This window comes from Pantherophis guttatus, chromosome 7, assembly GCF_059756535.1.
Source record: "Pantherophis guttatus breed Tessera chromosome 7, ASM5975653v1, whole genome shotgun sequence".
Taxonomy (NCBI): Eukaryota; Metazoa; Chordata; class Lepidosauria; order Squamata; family Colubridae; genus Pantherophis; species Pantherophis guttatus.
Genome location: NC_142069.1, coordinates 25431816 through 25450733, shown reverse-complemented (window position 1 = coordinate 25450733; position 18918 = coordinate 25431816). Strand labels below are relative to the sequence as shown.

Genomic DNA, 18918 nt, shown 5'->3' with positions numbered 1-18918 from the left:
CCTAGATGCAGTTACTACTGTACGTAAAGAGGTACTCTGAAAAATACACATAGGGAACTTAATCATGATCCTTCAGAAAAAAATGGTTTTAGAATGTAAGCAAAAAAAGGACTTTTTTATCCTAAAATACATTGTAGGAAGGGGAAAAGGGGGGATTATTATTGAAAAGGGTCAGAAGGTTACCTGTTTGTTTCTTTAGTCAAAATGCTCATTTGATGTTAGAATAGTAAGTTAAATACCTTGTTAAAGAAAATATGACAAAAAGCTTGGAGGTTTGGGTGCTTTTTTTTAAAAAAAATGTGGACTGGCTTTAAACTGGCAAAGAGTAAATTAAAAAGAAAGAATGAATATTAGGTTACATATTAATTCAGTATGATTTTGTAAGGCCTTTATGAAATGTAACCTGATTCAAGATCTTGGAATGATCTTGGGTATCGAACAACCAAATTAGAATTGCATCTTTCTGTGAATGTAGTTAAAACATTTTCCTCACTTGCATGCATTGTTAAACTTTGAAATATGTTATCTATGAAAGATGTAATTACGTCTACCAGTATAGATTAAAGTAAATCAGGGAAGGTAAGGCTATTAGTAGCTTCTTGTCAGCATTAGTATATGTTAACTGTAATGTCAGAGACCGTATGGGTAATAGTGTGTATACTGCATACTTATACTCATGTATTTCCAGCCCCTCATTATTTTGAAAACAGGCTGCTACCTTATAAAGATTGATTTAATCCAACATGGCTCTTTGTAGTATTTTGTTTATGAAGTATAATTGCAATCTTTTAAACAAGAAACCTGCACATGCCACAAGGATAAAGAATCCATATTAGATTAAATCAACATTTTATAGAATATAGAGTGGCTGACTATTAAATGCCAGCGACTGATAGTGGTGCCTTCTGATATTGTTTATAGAAAACTGCATTTATTAGAACATTTATGATAATAATCAACCGGCATGATTTTTACTAGTTCAGATCGAGCTTGATTTTGTCTATCACTTGATGTATGCTTCTAATGGCATTTGAAGCCCAGTTTTCTTTTTTCTTTTTTTAGGATGCACTCTTTATGCATTTATCTGGGAGAAACATAGTAAAGCATTAATTTAAATGAAGCATTTGCAGGAGTGTGTTAATTGGCTTGTTTTATTTAAACTGTTTTGGGAATCTTGGTTGAAAAGGAATATAAAAAACATTCAAGACAAATATTTAAGAGGTATTTAGAGTTGTCCGATTCAAGGAAAAAAACCCATATAGATTTAAGAAAAATGTCTGTGCCAGACCAGGCCTTAAAGTTAATTTATAAATGTGTTTTTACATTATTTATTAATAGTAAGAGGTAATCAATATTGCAAATAAAAGATATTCTGCACAATAAACACATCATTTTGCAACAGAGTGTTTTCATAAATATAATATCAATGAATGTAAAATCATTTCCTTGTTTCTAGAAGTATTTTTATTGTGGATACTCAAGAAAGGTTTAAGCCTTTATCTGGGATCTTTGGCTATTAAAACAGGTTCTGTTTGCCATTCCTATCCTCATTGTTTAAATACAGTTCTTCCACTTGAAGAATACTGCTCAGCACTACTGTTTAGTTCTGTGATTTGCACGACCTTTGTCAGTCGTGTTAATCCTTTTTCACATGAGAGACTGAGACCGGTCTTTCAGAGAAGTGATAAATTGCTTTTTCACATCAAAGGACTCTAACTTTTCCCTTTCACTGGGATTCACTGCAGAAGGAAAAGAAAGTCCGGAAATATAGAGATGCAAGAAATATGAAAGCCTGAAATTATCTCTCAGTCTTGTCTGGAACTAAGAATGATTCAAATTTGGGTGATTTGGGGAAAAAAAATAAGTATGATGTCTACCAAATTGTTCTCCTATGCCAATATTTTTCCAGAAATGTGTTGGGTTGTTAACTCCTTTAGATATGCTGGCTGGGATTACTGGGAGTTGCAGTCCCAAATCATCTGACAAATCTGGGATCAATAGTTTTTTCCCAATCGTAATAATTTTAAGGTGTGCTGGCTAGGGGGAATTCTGAAAGTTAAAATTGCCAAAGTTGAGAAACAATGGTCATAGGTGACCACTTGGGAAAGGCCTTCTGCTTTCCCCAAATTATCTGGATAACACTAATGAAAATTTAAGTTAATCAAGCCACTTATATATCTAGACATTAATATTCACTAAAATACTTGTTACACTAATAGGATGACCTTGTGAAATGTCGAAGATTGCATAAGTCTTAAATTCCAAAGTTTAGAACTTACACATTTTGACTTATCCAGTGTAAAATTGTTCCAACTTTCTAACTATAGGCAACATATTTCTCAAAGCACTCTATAAATTGTAGTCAGAATTTAGTTGCTGTTTTTTTTAGAGGTACATTTCAACATGTATTCAGTTCATGTATAGCACTTCCTGAATTGTGGAGATTGTTATCAACACACAAAAACTAAAAATCAGCTGAAAAAGCACAGGAAGGAAGAAGTTAAAGAACCTCTATGTCCTGATAGAAAAAGAAAGATTAGTTATTTTCTGAGGACAACTGATTTAATTGGCAGGAATTTACATTTTGTTGCCATTCTTTGTCAACAACTTTGACCTATCCAAGTTGGAAGAACCCAAACAAGTAAATTGAAGGGATAGGCTGTGGAAATTTATTGCTCAAGAACTAAGAGTCATAAACCTAGATATAGCTTATTAATGCTATTTCCATGGGTCTATGATTAAGATATGCAAGTACACAATTTCAATTGCACTGAAAATAATATGTGAAATATTGAGGATCCTGAAAGTGCCTGGAAACCATGTCAAACTCAAGATTTCTTTATGAAAAGCACTGAAGACTTCTCCACTTCTGGCTGCACACGTTTCATTGTATATGGATGGTTCATTGTACATGAACATGTTTATGCACAAACCAAAGTTCTTAAAGCACTTATAGGATCATTGCTCAATCTGCCTTCAACTATTTATTTATTTATTTTATTTTATTTTTTAAATTTTTATACCGCCCCCTCTCCCGAAGGACTCGGGGCGGTGAACAGCCAAAATTAAAAACACACAATACAAATATTAAAATACATTAAAACAAAATTAAATTTATCTTTGGCTTCCCCAATTTAAAACCGCTTACCCATAAAATTCCCCAATTAAAAGATTTTTAACCCAGCCTGGCTTGCTGAAATAAAAAAGTCTTCAGGGCCTATCTGCCTGATATCTAAACACAATGGGGAAAAATAAAAAAATCCAATCCTTGTTCAGTAGTGATCTTTATAGGGAGTCCTTCACTTATGACAATTTATTTCTGACCAGTTAAAGTTAGGATGGTGCTGAAAAAAATAGACTTACAACTTGTGCCTAAAATTATGGTTATTGCATCACACCCGAAGTGCCTGATCAAAATTCAGGCACTTTATAGTATGCTAGCATTTACAATCACAGCAGCATGTCAATTTCCTCCACTTGCCCATCTTCCACTATTTATCGCCCCTATTCTGATTTAATTATTAGTATTTTATTGCATTTTATCTTTGCAAGCTACATTGAGAGATGCTGACTGATATTAAATGAAGTTACTGAGCAGATAGTTCGTAACTCTTGCTGCTTACCTTCCAATGGAGCAATGTACCAGAATTTAGGGAAGCACTGAGTTGAGTTAATGGAGTTAATTTTTTCTCAGTCCAATAACTCTTTAAGGCAGGGATAGCAATATGGTGCTGTCTACTTTACAAGTCTCTGCTATTATATTGTGAAAACTATTGTCTATAATATTTGGGGACAAAGATGATTATATCTGGTTAAAGTAATCAAGCAACACTGTATCCATCTCAATTGGGTATACATCAACAATAAAAACTGAATAGAATAGTTCTGGCCAGTTGTGTATGGACAGTGAGTTCTTTCTACTTTAGAATTTTCCTACTTGCAAAGAATATGAATATGAATATGAATAGGGTAGATAGGTAGGTAGACAGACAGACACAGACACTTAAAGAAGCTAATCTAACATTGACAGGTAATTATAAATTTGATCGTATTTCACATTTTTTCAAATACACCTAATTAACTATTAGAGTTATAGTTTTTGTTAGTGGTTTTTCATGCCTCCATCATATATTACTGAATAGAGGAAAAAGACACAAATATTTTTAATGACCGCATGTGAATTTATTTGCAGAATTACCCATTCATTTCAAAATATAGTAACTTGCATTATATTGCATTTTTTTCACAGGAGAGCAGCAACCATTCAGTTTTAAACTTCTAAAGCAGCAGAGCAGCATTTATGCAACTGGTTTTACTCTTTCCAGAGGCAGAAGATTAAAATTCTAGTTGAATCCAATCTGGGCACTTATAATAATTATCTTATTTTATTATAATTATCTTATTTTACTTACTCTGCTCTGCTGTTATGCCAAGAACATCTAGAAATTGAAACCATTCAAACATAGTAAAATGTACCTTTTTGCCCATGACGACTGCTAAACTTGTCTCCAATTTCTGGGCGCCTAGTTTGCCTCAGCAATATTTTGATTAAAAAAGCATCTTCTGCATTGGAAGATATCATGACCTTTTCAATGTACGAATCAGTTGCACCTTTGTAACTAATGAACAGAAAATGTACATAGTTTAATTCAAGAAAAAGAAAGGCAGCTGAGTTTAATTAATACTAGACATCTGCAAAACAAGTTTACAAATTTCAACTCCAAACGACAATTTTGCTGCTTCATGCAAAGTTTCAATAGTGAAACCAACTGCAAAACAGCTATAGCAACTCAATAACAATAGGAATGGTAAATGAAGAAAAGTTTCTTTGCCCATTTAGTTTAAGAATGAACATGAGGAACTTGGATATTACAAAAGACTGAAACAAATTGAAATCCAACTTCTTTATAATATATATAATGTGACATTATCAAGAAAACTAAACATATGAACCCTTTTACTAACTACGGTAGTATGCCTGACATGACCAATTTCTATTTTCTTTTCCAGAACTAAGCATTTTCTACTGGCTCTTTGTTTTCTGTTGCTTTTAAAAAATAAAATAAGGTAGCATGTCATACATTACTGGCACATCTTTATATTGCGATTGCTGTGATACGCTGCTCCCTTCCAGAGGAGTTTGGGTCACCGTGGGCATCGATTTATTCACAAGCACTTGCTTGTTTTCTACTTTTTCACCTGTAAGTATATGAGGAAATAATATGTTTACGCCCTGTTTGAATTATTTTCATTATCCTCAAATGGTGAAAGGGGCGGGGGGGGGGGGGGCTGTGTTATAACCTGAGACCCTAGGCCTCATCCAAGTGCCTTATTTACGCTCCTTGGAGTCAACCAAGATCATGTCACCAAAATTTGGCAGCAAAACACTGAAAAATGAGGGCCTGATTTTTGAGAGGTTGCTAAACCATCCAGTATATTCCATGAATGTACATAATTAAACAATAACAACAACAAAAAAGCTTTCCATTGAATCAGGTCACAAAGGCTACAGATTTGGGATTGAGTTTAACAATAGCAAATGAACAAAAACAGAAGTTCAAACTAATAATGCTTATAATAAAGAAAACAATGTATACCTGGAGAGCAAATACCATCAGCATCTAAAATTTCATGCCGCCAAATTGGTTTGCGTGTTCCCGCATCCAGCATGGGCCCCATTACTTTATCAAATGTTTGATTTGTGTAACGCTTGAGAGTACACTTAGCATTTTTGTATACAAGGCACCTTCCAAAGCCTCAAAGAAAACAAATATATCAATCAAAACTACTATTAGGGTTATCTAAAATGAAAATCAAACATCCATGACTATGTTTTAAATATACTGCACAAATCCATAGTACAGAAAACAGTTGCTTGGAAAGTTGTTTATGAAACAACGCACTTAATATGGCTGCAGTCCAATGGACTCTTTTCAAGCTATTCAATTATACTGATTTCATACTGATTTTAATACGGCATGAACCAAAATGTATTGTTAGAAATGCAGTGACTTATGACAATGAACTATTATGTCATAATAGCAAATTCAAGGTGTCACAAGACATTTATAACCTTTCATTAAAATTGTAACTTCAAAAACTTAGTTATAGCTACATTTCAAAAGAGCTAAAAATAAGGATTTGTTATAACTGGAGAATTAAATGACATGTATATTTCTGAAAGAACAACATTACAGTTTTTAGAGTAAAACATCTACATTTTAGAACAAACTATCTTATGTAATTTAACAGGTTTAAAGAATAATAAAATGTAACTGATTCCCAAATTTGTTTAAAAAGACCACAATTTAACTAAAGAATGATCTGGACTATTTTGTAAAAAAAAATCAAACCCAAAACATTAATTACCCTTAATAATTTTCGGCTGCAAGATTCCAAAATAAAAGCATATAAAAGTGCTGCATTTCTTTCCTTAGCCTTCACTGGCTTAATAATTCCTAAATTTGGAAGAATGCTTTTTCATAAACGTTATTTCATAAACGAAAAGTGTTTTTTCTGTTGAAGTGATGCGTAGTGTATCTGTATCGTTTGGCCGTACGACGTAATTCGGGAAAGTATTTGATTTCCCCCCTAATGTTACTAGTCTACCAGAAAGAAAACATTTTGCTTTAAATCATGTCTGCTATTGTTTTAGGCAAAAAAGAATAAATTAAGTGTGCAGACATTAATGCCAAAGATACATGTCCAGCAATACTACTAGTGCTGCCTGGCAACTGGCAAAAGGGCTCTTAAGGATGGGCGAGTGTAGTAGAATGTACTGCAGTACGCAAGCAGTCTGACCACACAAAGTAAACTCAGGCACCCACAATATTATGCCTCAAGCAGAGGAACTGTGTTTTAAATATGATTGATGAGGCAACACTAAAAAGCGTAACATCCAGACAAGTTTGTTTGAAGTGAATGCAAGGAATACCCTTTGAAAAGCACTGAATATGCTTTTCCTGGAAAAGATTTAATAGGCCCTTGGGAGAAGGTGCCTGATTGGCATTGCAGCCTAATGATAAACCACAAACATTTTTCCTTTCTTAAAAACGGGTAGCAAATTTATTATTAACCACATTGATTTGCTATGCAATTTAACAATAATAATTTTTTTGGGCCAACTAACCGGTAATTTTTCTTGGAGCATCATAAAAAATCCTGATGGTATTCAAGGAATACAGGTAGTCCTTGATTTAGAACAGTCCATTTAGTGACTGTTTGAAGTTACAACCGCATTGAAAAAAGTGACTTCTGACCATTTTTCACTTAGGACAGGGGTGGGCAAATGTGGCTCTTTTACAACCTGTAGACTTCAACTCCCAGTTGAATTGGGAGTTTGAATGGGAGTTTTTTTTAAAAAAATTGATTTATATGCCACCCTTCTCCAAAGACTCAGGGCGGCTTACAATGCATTAAGCAATAGTCTTCATACTTTTGTATATTTATACAAAGTCAGTTTATTGCCCCCACAATCTGGGTCCTCATTTTACCTACCTTAGAAAGGATGGAAGGCTGAGTCAACCTTGAGTCTGGTGAGATTTGAACTTGCAGTAATTGCAGGCAGCTGATGTTAATAACAGTGCTTTAGTCTGCTGCGCTACCAGGGCTCCTGTTGAAGTTGAAGTTCACAGGTTGTAAAAGAGCCACATTTGCCCACCCCTGACTTAGGACTATAGGTCACGATCAAAATTCAGATGCTTGGCAACTGACTCAAATTTATGACTGTTGCAGTATCCTACGGTAAAATGGGATCCCCTTTTGTGACCTCCTGACAAGCAAAGCCAACAGAGAAACCAGATTCACTTAACAAAGATGTTACTAATTTAATAACTGCAGTGATTCACTTAACACCTGTGGCAAGAAACATCGTAAGATGGGGCAAAACTCATCTATCTCACTTAGCAACAGAAAATTTGAGCTCAACTGTTGTCCCTGTATTCATCTCTACTGAAATGTCTATAGGGTTCAAATGTTACTGGTTTTCATTATTAATGGAAAAGCAGTATTTTGTAAAGCACGATTAAGCCAAATGTAAATGTTTAAAAGTCAGATGGCTAGTTTTTTTCTGTTACAATAGTAAATCTGGAGCTCCCCTTAAGAAGCATTTTCAGCAGTAATTTCTCATTCACTCTCATTCTTGAAAAGTTATTATACAAGAGTTCAGTTGAGATGTAACTGTAATGCGTTATTATATTAAAAACAGAATTTCAAACTCTACCCATAAAGTGAGCCCACACAAATACAAGACAATCAGATTTTGAACTACCTGCTTTTTTTCCATCGGCTCAGTGTTGTTTTTTGTGATGTGGTATGTCAGCTAATGTGATCTATTATTTCAAATATCACAAGTGTGGTTTATCAATTTAGATATCACACCAAATCATAGTTTTCACATACTGTATTATACAAATACACCTAAAAATGAATCATGGTTTGTCAATTTAAACATCAAAATTGTGATTACTTTTCTTTATTCATAGATGTGAACTGTTTATATTGAGCTGAAGCAAGAGATGTAACTATCATGTTAAACAGAGACTTCCTACCTCGGTCTAAGGAAGCCTTGTTTAAAACCAGAGCATCCTCAATGTCATAACCACTGTAACTCATCACAGCAACCGTGGCATTTTGTCCAGCCGGCAGTTTTTCAAACTCAATGAGTTCTATTGTTTTTGTCTTAACCATTGGTCTTTGCGGATATGCTAACAGATACATAAGGGTATCAATCCTATTCCTCTGATTGTAGCCAATGGTACCTGCAATTAAAAAAAAAAAATTCTTAAGCAAACTTGGTAGATGCTTGATTCTACCTATTTACAACCTTAGCTACAAAAATGTGGAGAAATCGACAGAAATAGCAGCAAATATTTTATGCCATCTATTTCCTTGGTGTTCATTTTAGCTGAGAGCTAATTAAGTGAAAATATGCAATACCCAATTTTCCCCACACACTTTTTACACAGAATGCAAATTATAGTAGAAAGTTCTCAGTGTAGGCTTCAAGCAGTTTTGAGCCTCTACAAATTTTATTTCAAGAATCAATTTGTCTTTGAGTTATTCTTGAGTTACATTGCAATTGCTATCATAGTTTTTTTACTAGATGCTTTTGAGGAGTAATCTAGTTATAAATACAACCATTGTTTCAGTGTACAAAATATAATGACCACAATATTGAGATTCCTTTTTACAGCCTTGAGCAGGAAATAATTCTTGAGGCTCATAAATCGATAAACAAGATGTACTAAACAGGCAAGTAATTCCTGTGTATCTGGAATATGATTAGTATTATCTCAGCCTCATTATTACCTATCTGATTATTCAGATAAGCTGCTCATAGACTTGTTGAAAGAAAAGTCAATTAAAAAAAATACTTAAGTGATCTTCCATCTAGAAATATGATTTTATTTCTATTTATACCCATTGTATACCTTCCAACATATATCATCAGAATTTCAGTTCATCTGGTACTCTCTGTGTTATTTAAGATCCACGGATCCACCTAATTTTTGCTAAGCCTCAAGGAAGACATTTCTCAGGCAATGGAAGTATTCAAATAATCAGAATGGGGCAATGCTGAGTAACAAGTCCTTTCTTCTCGGCAGGGAGCCAAAAGACTATCTCAATAATCCCAAATTCTTGACAGCCCAGGAAGTGACTAAATGGACTTGAACATGTATCTCCCAGAGGACAATACAAAGACTGTTAGTGGCAGCGGGTGGGGAGGGACAGGCAGAGACAACCATAAGGGAGGGCTGACACTTTTAAAGAACAAACGTATTTTGATGTGATGAATCACTGTCCAGACAGATTCAAAATAGCCAACTCATAAGTTACAGCACCAAATGTAAACTGTGCAGATGTGCCTGAAGTTAATTTGTAGCCAATCCAGGATTATAAGAATTGAGCTTCCTATAGGCACTATGTCTACGTCTGTATTTTTTTTTAATCTGGTGTTTTGGATTATAACTTCTTTTACCATAGCCAGCTGGTGATTATAGGAACTACAGTCCCACACATCAACAGGCACAGAAGGGAAGATGTTCAGAAGGAAAAAACAGTCTAGCCACTATTAGCAAATATTCAGCACACAACTAGATGTTTAATGTGTATATGGTGTTTTTTTAAAAAAATAGTCCATTACATCTCAGCTTTAGAACTGTACTTTTATCTCCTTGCTCATTCCTCAGGTGCTTGCAGTAGCACACAGAAACAAAGCCTTTAACAATAATTACTAAAGATATTCAGCAGCTTTTGTATTCCCATCGTCAGCAGCAACGTCAGAGGATTGTATCCAAGGAGCTAAATGTGCAAGACCCTGGGTCAAAGCAGCTGAATACACCAACCTCAGAAAACACAGACAATGAATTGCAAATGACACTGAAAACAAAATGAGAAAAAAAGACCTTCACACAGAAAAGTACAAAAGAACTCTACAGATTCTGAATTGGCTTTCTGTACACACTGATCCTGCTTAACTGTGTGTGGTAACTAACCAAACCTTCTGAGGCTAATAGTCCTAAAATAGATTCTCCTGGAAAAAAAGAAAGCATGACAAAGAAACAGGATGCAATTAAAAGAAAAGGGATGGTGTGTAAAATATTTTTAAAACGTTTCTAATGTGCTGAAGGGAAAGAATATGTATTACATAGGGGTTTTGCCTATGTAAAAAAAGATTATCTAAGATACTTTTATTCCCCCTCCCCCATCAACTGAGAAGCAGCATTATTTGGCTATATATTATACTCACTGAATTTATGTGACCACCAGGAATGACACCCTAACCGAATTTCACAGTTAATGTTTTAAGCAAATTGTAATGGCAACTTAGGTTCACTGAGAAGAGCCTTACTGAAATAAATGAACGGTGGCAAGAAGATTCTCTTCCATCGGTTGCAGTTGCTGCAGAAAAAAATCCCTGCAGGTGTTATTTAAGGACCGGTGAAATGTCTTCATAAAGCATTTGTTTTGGGAGATGGAGAACAAGCCAGGCTAAAGCTACACAGCAACATGTAATTTGCAAATAACAGATGGTAGGTACGTGACAGTTTGCTTGCCATGGTGAAGAACTGGGAATCCATGTGTTACACAAATGTGTAATGTATAAATAAATGTTGTGCAATACATTTGAGCCACACAAGCTCAAACAAGCATTGGTCATCCAATTCTGAGACTGCTGCGTTCCCCAAAAGCCTTGTGCACAGCAGTCCTGTGGTCAGCCAATGTTTCTGCTGGCTATGTGAAGCAGTTATGCGCCCACATGGGCACAGAGACAAAAGACTCATGGGAAAAGACTTCGAAGCCCTGAATGTTCATTCCAGGGGGGTGTCCTCAAAACTTCAAAAGGAGATGTTTAGTTTTTGGCAAAATGGTTTACAAAGCACCTATTCAAATGCTCTACACTGTCTTAATGTATATTAACAGGTATATGTCCATATTAGTTGCAATGTATGTGGGCTGTAGGGGCCGTTATTCGGGTCTTTTCCCACGTAAAATTGGAAGTGTCTTGGCGACGTTTCGACGAAGTCTCATTCGTCATCTTCAGGCTGGTGTTCTCGGCTTCGTGCTTCCAGGAGCAATATATATATTGTATATATTGTATTGTATATATATATTTATATATATACAAGTGACCCTCTCTTATGCTTATTTAAAAGTGGCAAAGAGCAGGGAAATCACTGCTGAATTGAACATTTGTAGGAAGTACAACAGAGCTATGATGTGAATTTCTTAGCCATGAATTCTGGAATTCAGTTTTAATAATGGGGCTTAATAATCTCGCTTAAGAAATAATAGTTGATGAATTGGGGATTTCCTGTTTTCTGAAAAGGGAGTTATAACTACATTACCCTAAAAATAATCCTGATAATTTAGTGCTGATAAATGAAAACAGCATGTGACAAAATATCTCTCATCAATTTTTTTATCTTAGCCTCTGAGTACATTTCTAATTTTGTTTTTTAAAATAGGAAAGCATTGTCAAAAATTGGGGATATGAGAAGGCACATGTTTTCAAATTAGAGTATCAGAAATATTTAACAAAGCTAAGGGAAACTGAATCTGGGATGAATGAAATAACTATTTTTATCTGAAGGCACAGAAGTCTTACCCATAGCTTGCTTTCCCATAGCGCACTGGTAAGTGTTTCTTGGAGACTGGTTATGATGGGGATATGGAATGAGACCAGCACAGACTCCAAGAAGAGTAAAAGGTTCAATCTCCAAGTGTGTTGTCTCTCTAATAAAGGAGAAAAAATATATAGCTAGATTTCTTAAAGTTAAAATCACATGGTTACCTGGACCAGTGAAGTAACAGTGCCCCCCCCCAAATGGCTTTCTGGAAGTAGGTGAAAACCCATCTGTTCTGAAAGACCTTTGGATACTAATTAGATCCAATGGTAACGTACCAAACAAATGATGAGTTTGACAATTGTAGTACCAAATGAGGAAAACAGGTTTTAGATTTTATTGTTTTAATTATGTTACCGAGTCACATAAATGTTCTTGAAGACAATGTTAATAAAGAAAAGAAACTTCTTTTTATGTCCCATATACATCTGGGTGTACAAAATTTCACCTTTTTTCATTCTTAGAATATATTCCCAAGGAGATTAAATATCTTCTTGCTCCAATTTCAGTGTTACAATACAAAAAATAAGGTTTTAATGATGCCAGAATACTTACTTATTGATTGTATGTTCATAGAGTGCAATGTTGCAATCATTTTCCTCATTCACATCCAAATATTCAACAAGGCTTTCATGTAAAAAGTCTTCAAAATTCCTGAATATAAAATATTTATTTTTCAAAACAATGTATATGCATTGTAATCCATGTGCAAATGTGCATAAAAGATAAACAAAAAACTAATACTAAAGCAAAGTGAAAACAGGATTTTCATATAAATGAATTTCCACACACAGATTTCTACCTTAAATGGAGTCCAGAATAACTTAACTTAGTAACTTAGTAAATTTTAACTAAAGACTCTGACTAGCAGTAGCTGTCCAGAGGTTCAGGTAGAGGATTGACTGTCCTGGAGATACTAAGGACTGAACCAGATTTGGTAAGGTTATATGCCTTACTCATTTAGCCAGGTGCTTCCTTCTTTAACTTTTGTGGTGCCAATGAGTGCATTTGAAATGGGCACTCTCGCCACACTAATGTAGTAGTGGGTATGGTGATCATAAAGTACCCATATACTGAATGTCAAACGAAGTATTGGACTGCAACTATCTACCATGTAATTTCTTACAGCAAGGAGATGCAGGAGATTCATTACAGGAAATAGCCCCTCTGCATTGAAAAAATTATCTCAGAACACAACTGCATCACTAACCACTATAATTTTTTACTTCAAAGAACGACATTTTTGGCGCCATCAACCTATTAGTTAGCACACAAAGCTGCACGAGCTAATGAGCAGAATAGCCTATACAAAAATCCTGTCAATCAAACCCATGTTTTGGCTAACAAAGAGCTTGATTAGCCAATGTGTGAACCAACCCCTCCTGAAAATCCCTTTAGTCTAATCTACCTGCTGGCTAACATGGAGCTGAATTAGCCAGTACATACATGGCCTGATTGAAAACCCATTGGCTCAGTCTATATATAGGCTAACATGATGTGCTGTTAGCTAACCGGGGATGGGGATGGGGGGACGGGGACAGGGACAGAGACGGATGGACGACACACACAGTAGTCAGGCACCTCTTTGTTTTCTCATCCTCAGATCACTAGCTCTGTGCAGAGCTCCGATGCAGCTGAATACACTGCAAACTCTTACATCAGTGCTGCTTCACGTTTATTTCTACATATTTTAATTAATGATATATAAAAATTATTTGGTGGGGAGGAAAATTTAGTGGCTCCGACTAATACCATTTCATGAGTCAATTTGAAGGCCCAGAACTGAATGGTAGCTTGTTGATGAAGAGCACAGAAATATCTATGCTTAAATACTGGATTGCAAACATAGGAAATGCTGTTTATTCTTATTTTTATGAACAGATAGATCCTAGTAAAGGAACCATGATAACTTTCTGAGTTGTTTACCTATAGCCTTGTGCAAGTTCTTCCATATGCTTTTCTGTTACAGCGGGTTTTTGCTTCTTCACAATAATGTAGGGTCTAGATCATAAGAAAGAGAGTTGACACATTATGTATTTTATTATCACGACATTTCAGAGATGAAATGAAGATCTTGTTAACAGCAGAAGTTAGCAGCATGAGGAATATGATAGGGAATTACAATTAGAGTGGACTGAAGCAGAATGGATCCTAAAGATTTAGCGCCTGTATACTCAGTCTTAGCTGACTGCATACATTATGCCATTAATAAAAGATAGACTACTCTTGTAAATATAATGTACAAAAAAGTTCAGGAAAGAAAAAAAGAAATACTTATCATATACAGAGAAATGACATACTGAAGGAATAAAAGGCTTCCAACTGGCATACACAACAGCTTTCATTGTAATATGGAAATAGATCTGCACATACTTTCCATTGCCCTTACAAAGATATTCCCAATATAAAACAGGAAATCGCATGCAGGAATTGTATTTATCCATATGGTGGTTCATATTAGGCTATAAAGTTTGAAAGGTAGATGAACATAGAAGGATGTACCTGCAACTCAATTATTGGCATTTATTTTCAGTTACAGCGATCACCAGGAGGCACCACTGGTGATCAATGTAACTAAAAACACAACTCAGGACAAACCACACAACTGTGTAAAAGTAGGAAAACTGCCCTTCTCACCCGCTAATGTGTGTGTGTGTGTGTGTGTGTGTGTGTGTGTGTGTGTACGTCATGAGAACATGACATAATGTAACATTTGTATTATTCTGTATTAATGTGCTCTGACAGCAGGCAGGCTATATATACCATTCTGACAATGCTTTATGCTTATTTTCTAATATATATATGGCTAGCATATATATAGCTAGGGAATGCATAACAGGTCTCCGTTTAGCCTTTCTATCAATAATTGCAATTTTTTTTAACATTAAGTAGAAAAGTAATATATTTTAAAAGAGGGAATTGCTATAACCCATTTAGCAAATACTTTACTATCACTTATTTCTACATTTAATATTATCTAATTTTATAAACTTTAAAAGTATAAATTAAATATGAGTGAAAGTCTCTTGAAGGAAAGAGTAATGTTTTTTTTTAAAAAAGGAAATGACATAATGTAGAGCAGGGTCTCCAACCTTGGCAACTTGTAGACTTGCGGACTTCAACTCCCAGAATTCCTCAGCCAGCTTTGATTAAAATGCTAACTGAAAGGTATGTTCAGTTAATTCATACCAATTTGCTACTTGGTGGAAATACATTTATGTAGCTTACATGGTAACAATATTAAATCTATCATTCCAGGGAACCAAAATAAATTCTGCAGTTTTCAAAGCTAAAAAATAGCTTTGAAAAAATAAATTATTGCATTATTCTGTAAAGTTGATTTTTTTAATCATTTCTGATTTTTTTTAAAAAAAATGAAAATTAATGTTTTAAATTGGCAACCTAACCTTTCAAAGGCTTTTTATTATAAACATATAAGAAAAGTTACAAAGAATGGCATGCCCAGTTAGACATCAAGAGTTGTTACTACTTGCACATAATTTCCAGTACGACCTAAATAACCACAATATTCCAGTTCAAGCAATCAGTTTAAGAGCTAACGCCTGCTTTCCAGATTGAAGTGGAGATCTCAATAATTACAATAGGATTAAAGAAGAAAACCACAGCAAAATTGAAAAATTAAGTAACACTAATCATACAACATGATACTTTTAAACAGCTGACATGTGCATCCCTTGAGTTCCAATTTATATGACTGGCTTGTTGGTGAAGTGCCAGCTGCTTGCCAATCAACTTGTAGAGTGCACATGTGTCTAAAACTGTTTTTTGTGAATGAACTGAACAACTTGATAGTATACTTGGAATGGAATATTCTGGTGCCGTGGCCTGGGAAAAGCATATTCAAAATTCTTACCTACATAGCCTTCCACCATCACTAGAAATATAGACACATCTGTCTGCAAGATTTGTGGAGATTGAAACAAATTCATTGATATAGCCTGCTCTACGCATTAGCCGGAATGTGTAGACCAGTTTCTGATGATCTCGAATGACACCAAGGATGTTACCTGTTCAAGCAAACAAGTAAATGATTCTGTAAATGTTACCATCATTTCAATGGATAAAGCCAAATGTTGGCTTTCTGTGTAATAACAATCCAAGTTGTTATCAGCATAGTTATGAAATGTTTGATCAATTTCTATTCCGTCCTGGGACATAAACATGCAGCAATTAATAGTAAAGTCAATGCATTTTTCAAGAAATTATAGTAGGTAATTCAACTGAATTTCTGCTATAATTTGGATTTGGACCAGTCATTCCTAGAAATAAAATGGTAGCAACATTTAAAGCACTGAAATAAAATGATGCAAACCTAAAAGAGAACAATTTTCATATTCCAACAAAAGCAATTTTATTATCTTTTTGTTGATATCATTATTACTTCTAAGAACTTCAATATGGTCTCTCTTAAAAGTAAAAAAATATGTTTCCTGGTAAAATCTTGCTGGGTTGGAACTTTCATAGTTATAGCAGATGGAGGGAAAAAGCTTTATTTTACCCTTCTTCTACCATTTCTACACATTTTTCCCCAATTGGTATTTTCCAGATATAAGGGATTGTAACTCTCAACATCCCCAATCATGTATGTATTTTTCTTAAAACAATTTCACACTCTATTAAATGCCCTTTAAGTATTTATTGCATATTACCTGGGAGTATTTTGCATGAGAAACAGTGTGCTGAAAATATGTCGTAGCAGTATTGGGATCAGTGCACAATAATTGTGCAGGTACAGATTTTACAATCTCACATCTTGCTCCTGATTTGTCAACAGTGTTGAGGGTCTATTTCCTGCCATAATTGCATTTAGGTACTTTTTAAATGTGGAAGTTGGGTTTCTAAAACTTTGCCTCATGTCATAACTAACATAAAAGATTTAGAATCATGCTCATTGTATGAAAATTGTATCTCTATAATGAAATATGTTACAGATTTATAAAAATTGGCTTCCCCAATCAACGTTAATATGTAACTTTAAATGTTGCATTTATGCCATGGGATGAACCATCAAAAAAAGAATGCAAGAAGCATTCTACTTGGCACATATGCACTCTATAGTTCCTAAACTTTGCACAATGCACAGTGTACTCACAGAGGCACCATGGGATGTTTAAAATTCTCAAAGGAAACTGTGATATTCAACATTGGTCAGACACGACAAGAACTACTAGCTTGAAATAGTTCAGTTTTGGCTTAGCAGTGCTGTGAAAAAAATTACTGGGATTCTAACTGAAATGACAAAGTTTGGGAACCTTTAATTGCACTGTTAACATACACAATAACACATTCAAAAATCTCATTTTCTGAAAAATTATCTGATCAAATCTTAATTTTTATGAGGACACATCATTTATACTAATGTTTAAACTTCTAGTATCCTGTTAACCTTGGATTAAAAGTAGTAACATACCATTAAGGAAAACAAGAAACACGTTTGGATATGAAAGTTCCTCTCCACACAGAAGATTTACATCTTCTACTCCAAGGTTACCAGCTAATTTAATAATAGGGCCATCTTCCATGTCAGTAGTAATGTGAGTCATCAGTGCTAGGTTTTTAACCAAGCCACAGGCCTGACGAAAACAGAAGTCAATTAAAAAATTATAAAGGAAAACAAGTATATAAAATCAATTCATATAACGAAAATACTAAGAGATAAATTTAACAAACATTCTGCTTAGGTGGCCATCAAATATGTTATTATGTATCAGACATATTAGTATGTAATTTTGTGCAGTATATAATATCAATATTTATGTTTGCAATTTTAGCCACTGTTACTTGGTGATTGCTATCAGAATTTGGCTGGTTAGTGGCAACTAATTCCAGGTTATATTGGAAAAAAAACACAGAATAGAATTCATAATTTAATCCTAGAAAACATAAGTGACATAACTGATATTTATAGCTTTACAACCATACTTGGAATTAAAATTACAACTTTTTTTTTGGTTTATACCTATGAGGGCTAGTTAGATCGTTTAGCACTAAACAACAGTTTTGTTGTAAATTGCTATCAGGAGAATGTATTTATTAGCAATTTGTTTCCAACAATTCAAAGTTGTCTTTTTAAAGAGGATAGCCAGCCAAAAGAATTCAAGGACATAAAACCATCAATCAAAATTGAGGAAAAGTTTAGAGCATGAAAATAGCTATGAAAAAGGTTTGCTGAATCATGGATATTCCAGGAGGACTTGTTTAATGGCATGGAAGCAGTACAAGTCATTGCATGGAGGTGATGCATTGAAGAGGTTCTCCTCTTCATTTTGAGGGGAAAAGACAGCAAAAAAGGATGGGAATAGGCAAAGGCAGTACATCCATATAATAACTGTGAAGTATAACGTAATATGACAAGGGGAAGTGCATTAACCCAATGGATCTTACCTCTCCTTCAGGAGTATCTGATGGGCACAGCATTCCCCACTGAGATGGCTGCAGAGATCGGGGCCCACTCACTTTCCTGGTCTTTTCAAACTGAGAAGAAATCCTTGTCATCATCCCCAAAGCAGAGATATAGGACAAGCGTGACAATACTTGAGTCACACCTTGTCGATCCATCTTGAATCTCTTCAGTGACCAATTCCCCTAAAGATAAAGAACCACGTAAAACTGGTCAATGCTTCAAACAACCTTTTACATTTCTAAACAGTATCAATTTGGAAAACATGGTAAAACGGGTCCAGATTTTCATCTATCAGGAAAATCTAGGAAAGTTTTTTGTATAAATGACAATAATCATGCTGTTGGTCATGTGTTGAACTTCAGCATA

The 18918-nt window shown here is 34.7% G+C and overlaps 1 protein-coding gene across 1 annotated transcript in view; it reads right to left on the bottom strand.

Moving 5' to 3' along the window:
- Window positions 1–18918, bottom strand: part of POLR3B (RNA polymerase III subunit B) — a 71872-nt gene that overhangs the window by 25942 nt on the left and 27012 nt on the right. Inside the window, exons 14-23 of the mRNA XM_034403612.3 lie at window positions 18534–18734; window positions 17560–17722; window positions 16003–16156; window positions 14055–14129; window positions 12684–12782; window positions 12110–12237; window positions 8550–8759; window positions 5598–5756; window positions 5082–5199; window positions 4477–4619 (exon numbers count right to left, since the gene is read on the bottom strand). Of these exons, the coding sequence (XP_034259503.2) occupies window positions 4477–4619; window positions 5082–5199; window positions 5598–5756; window positions 8550–8759; window positions 12110–12237; window positions 12684–12782; window positions 14055–14129; window positions 16003–16156; window positions 17560–17722; window positions 18534–18734 (1450 nt within the window). The remainder of the gene's footprint in view (window positions 1–4476; window positions 4620–5081; window positions 5200–5597; window positions 5757–8549; window positions 8760–12109; window positions 12238–12683; window positions 12783–14054; window positions 14130–16002; window positions 16157–17559; window positions 17723–18533; window positions 18735–18918) is intronic.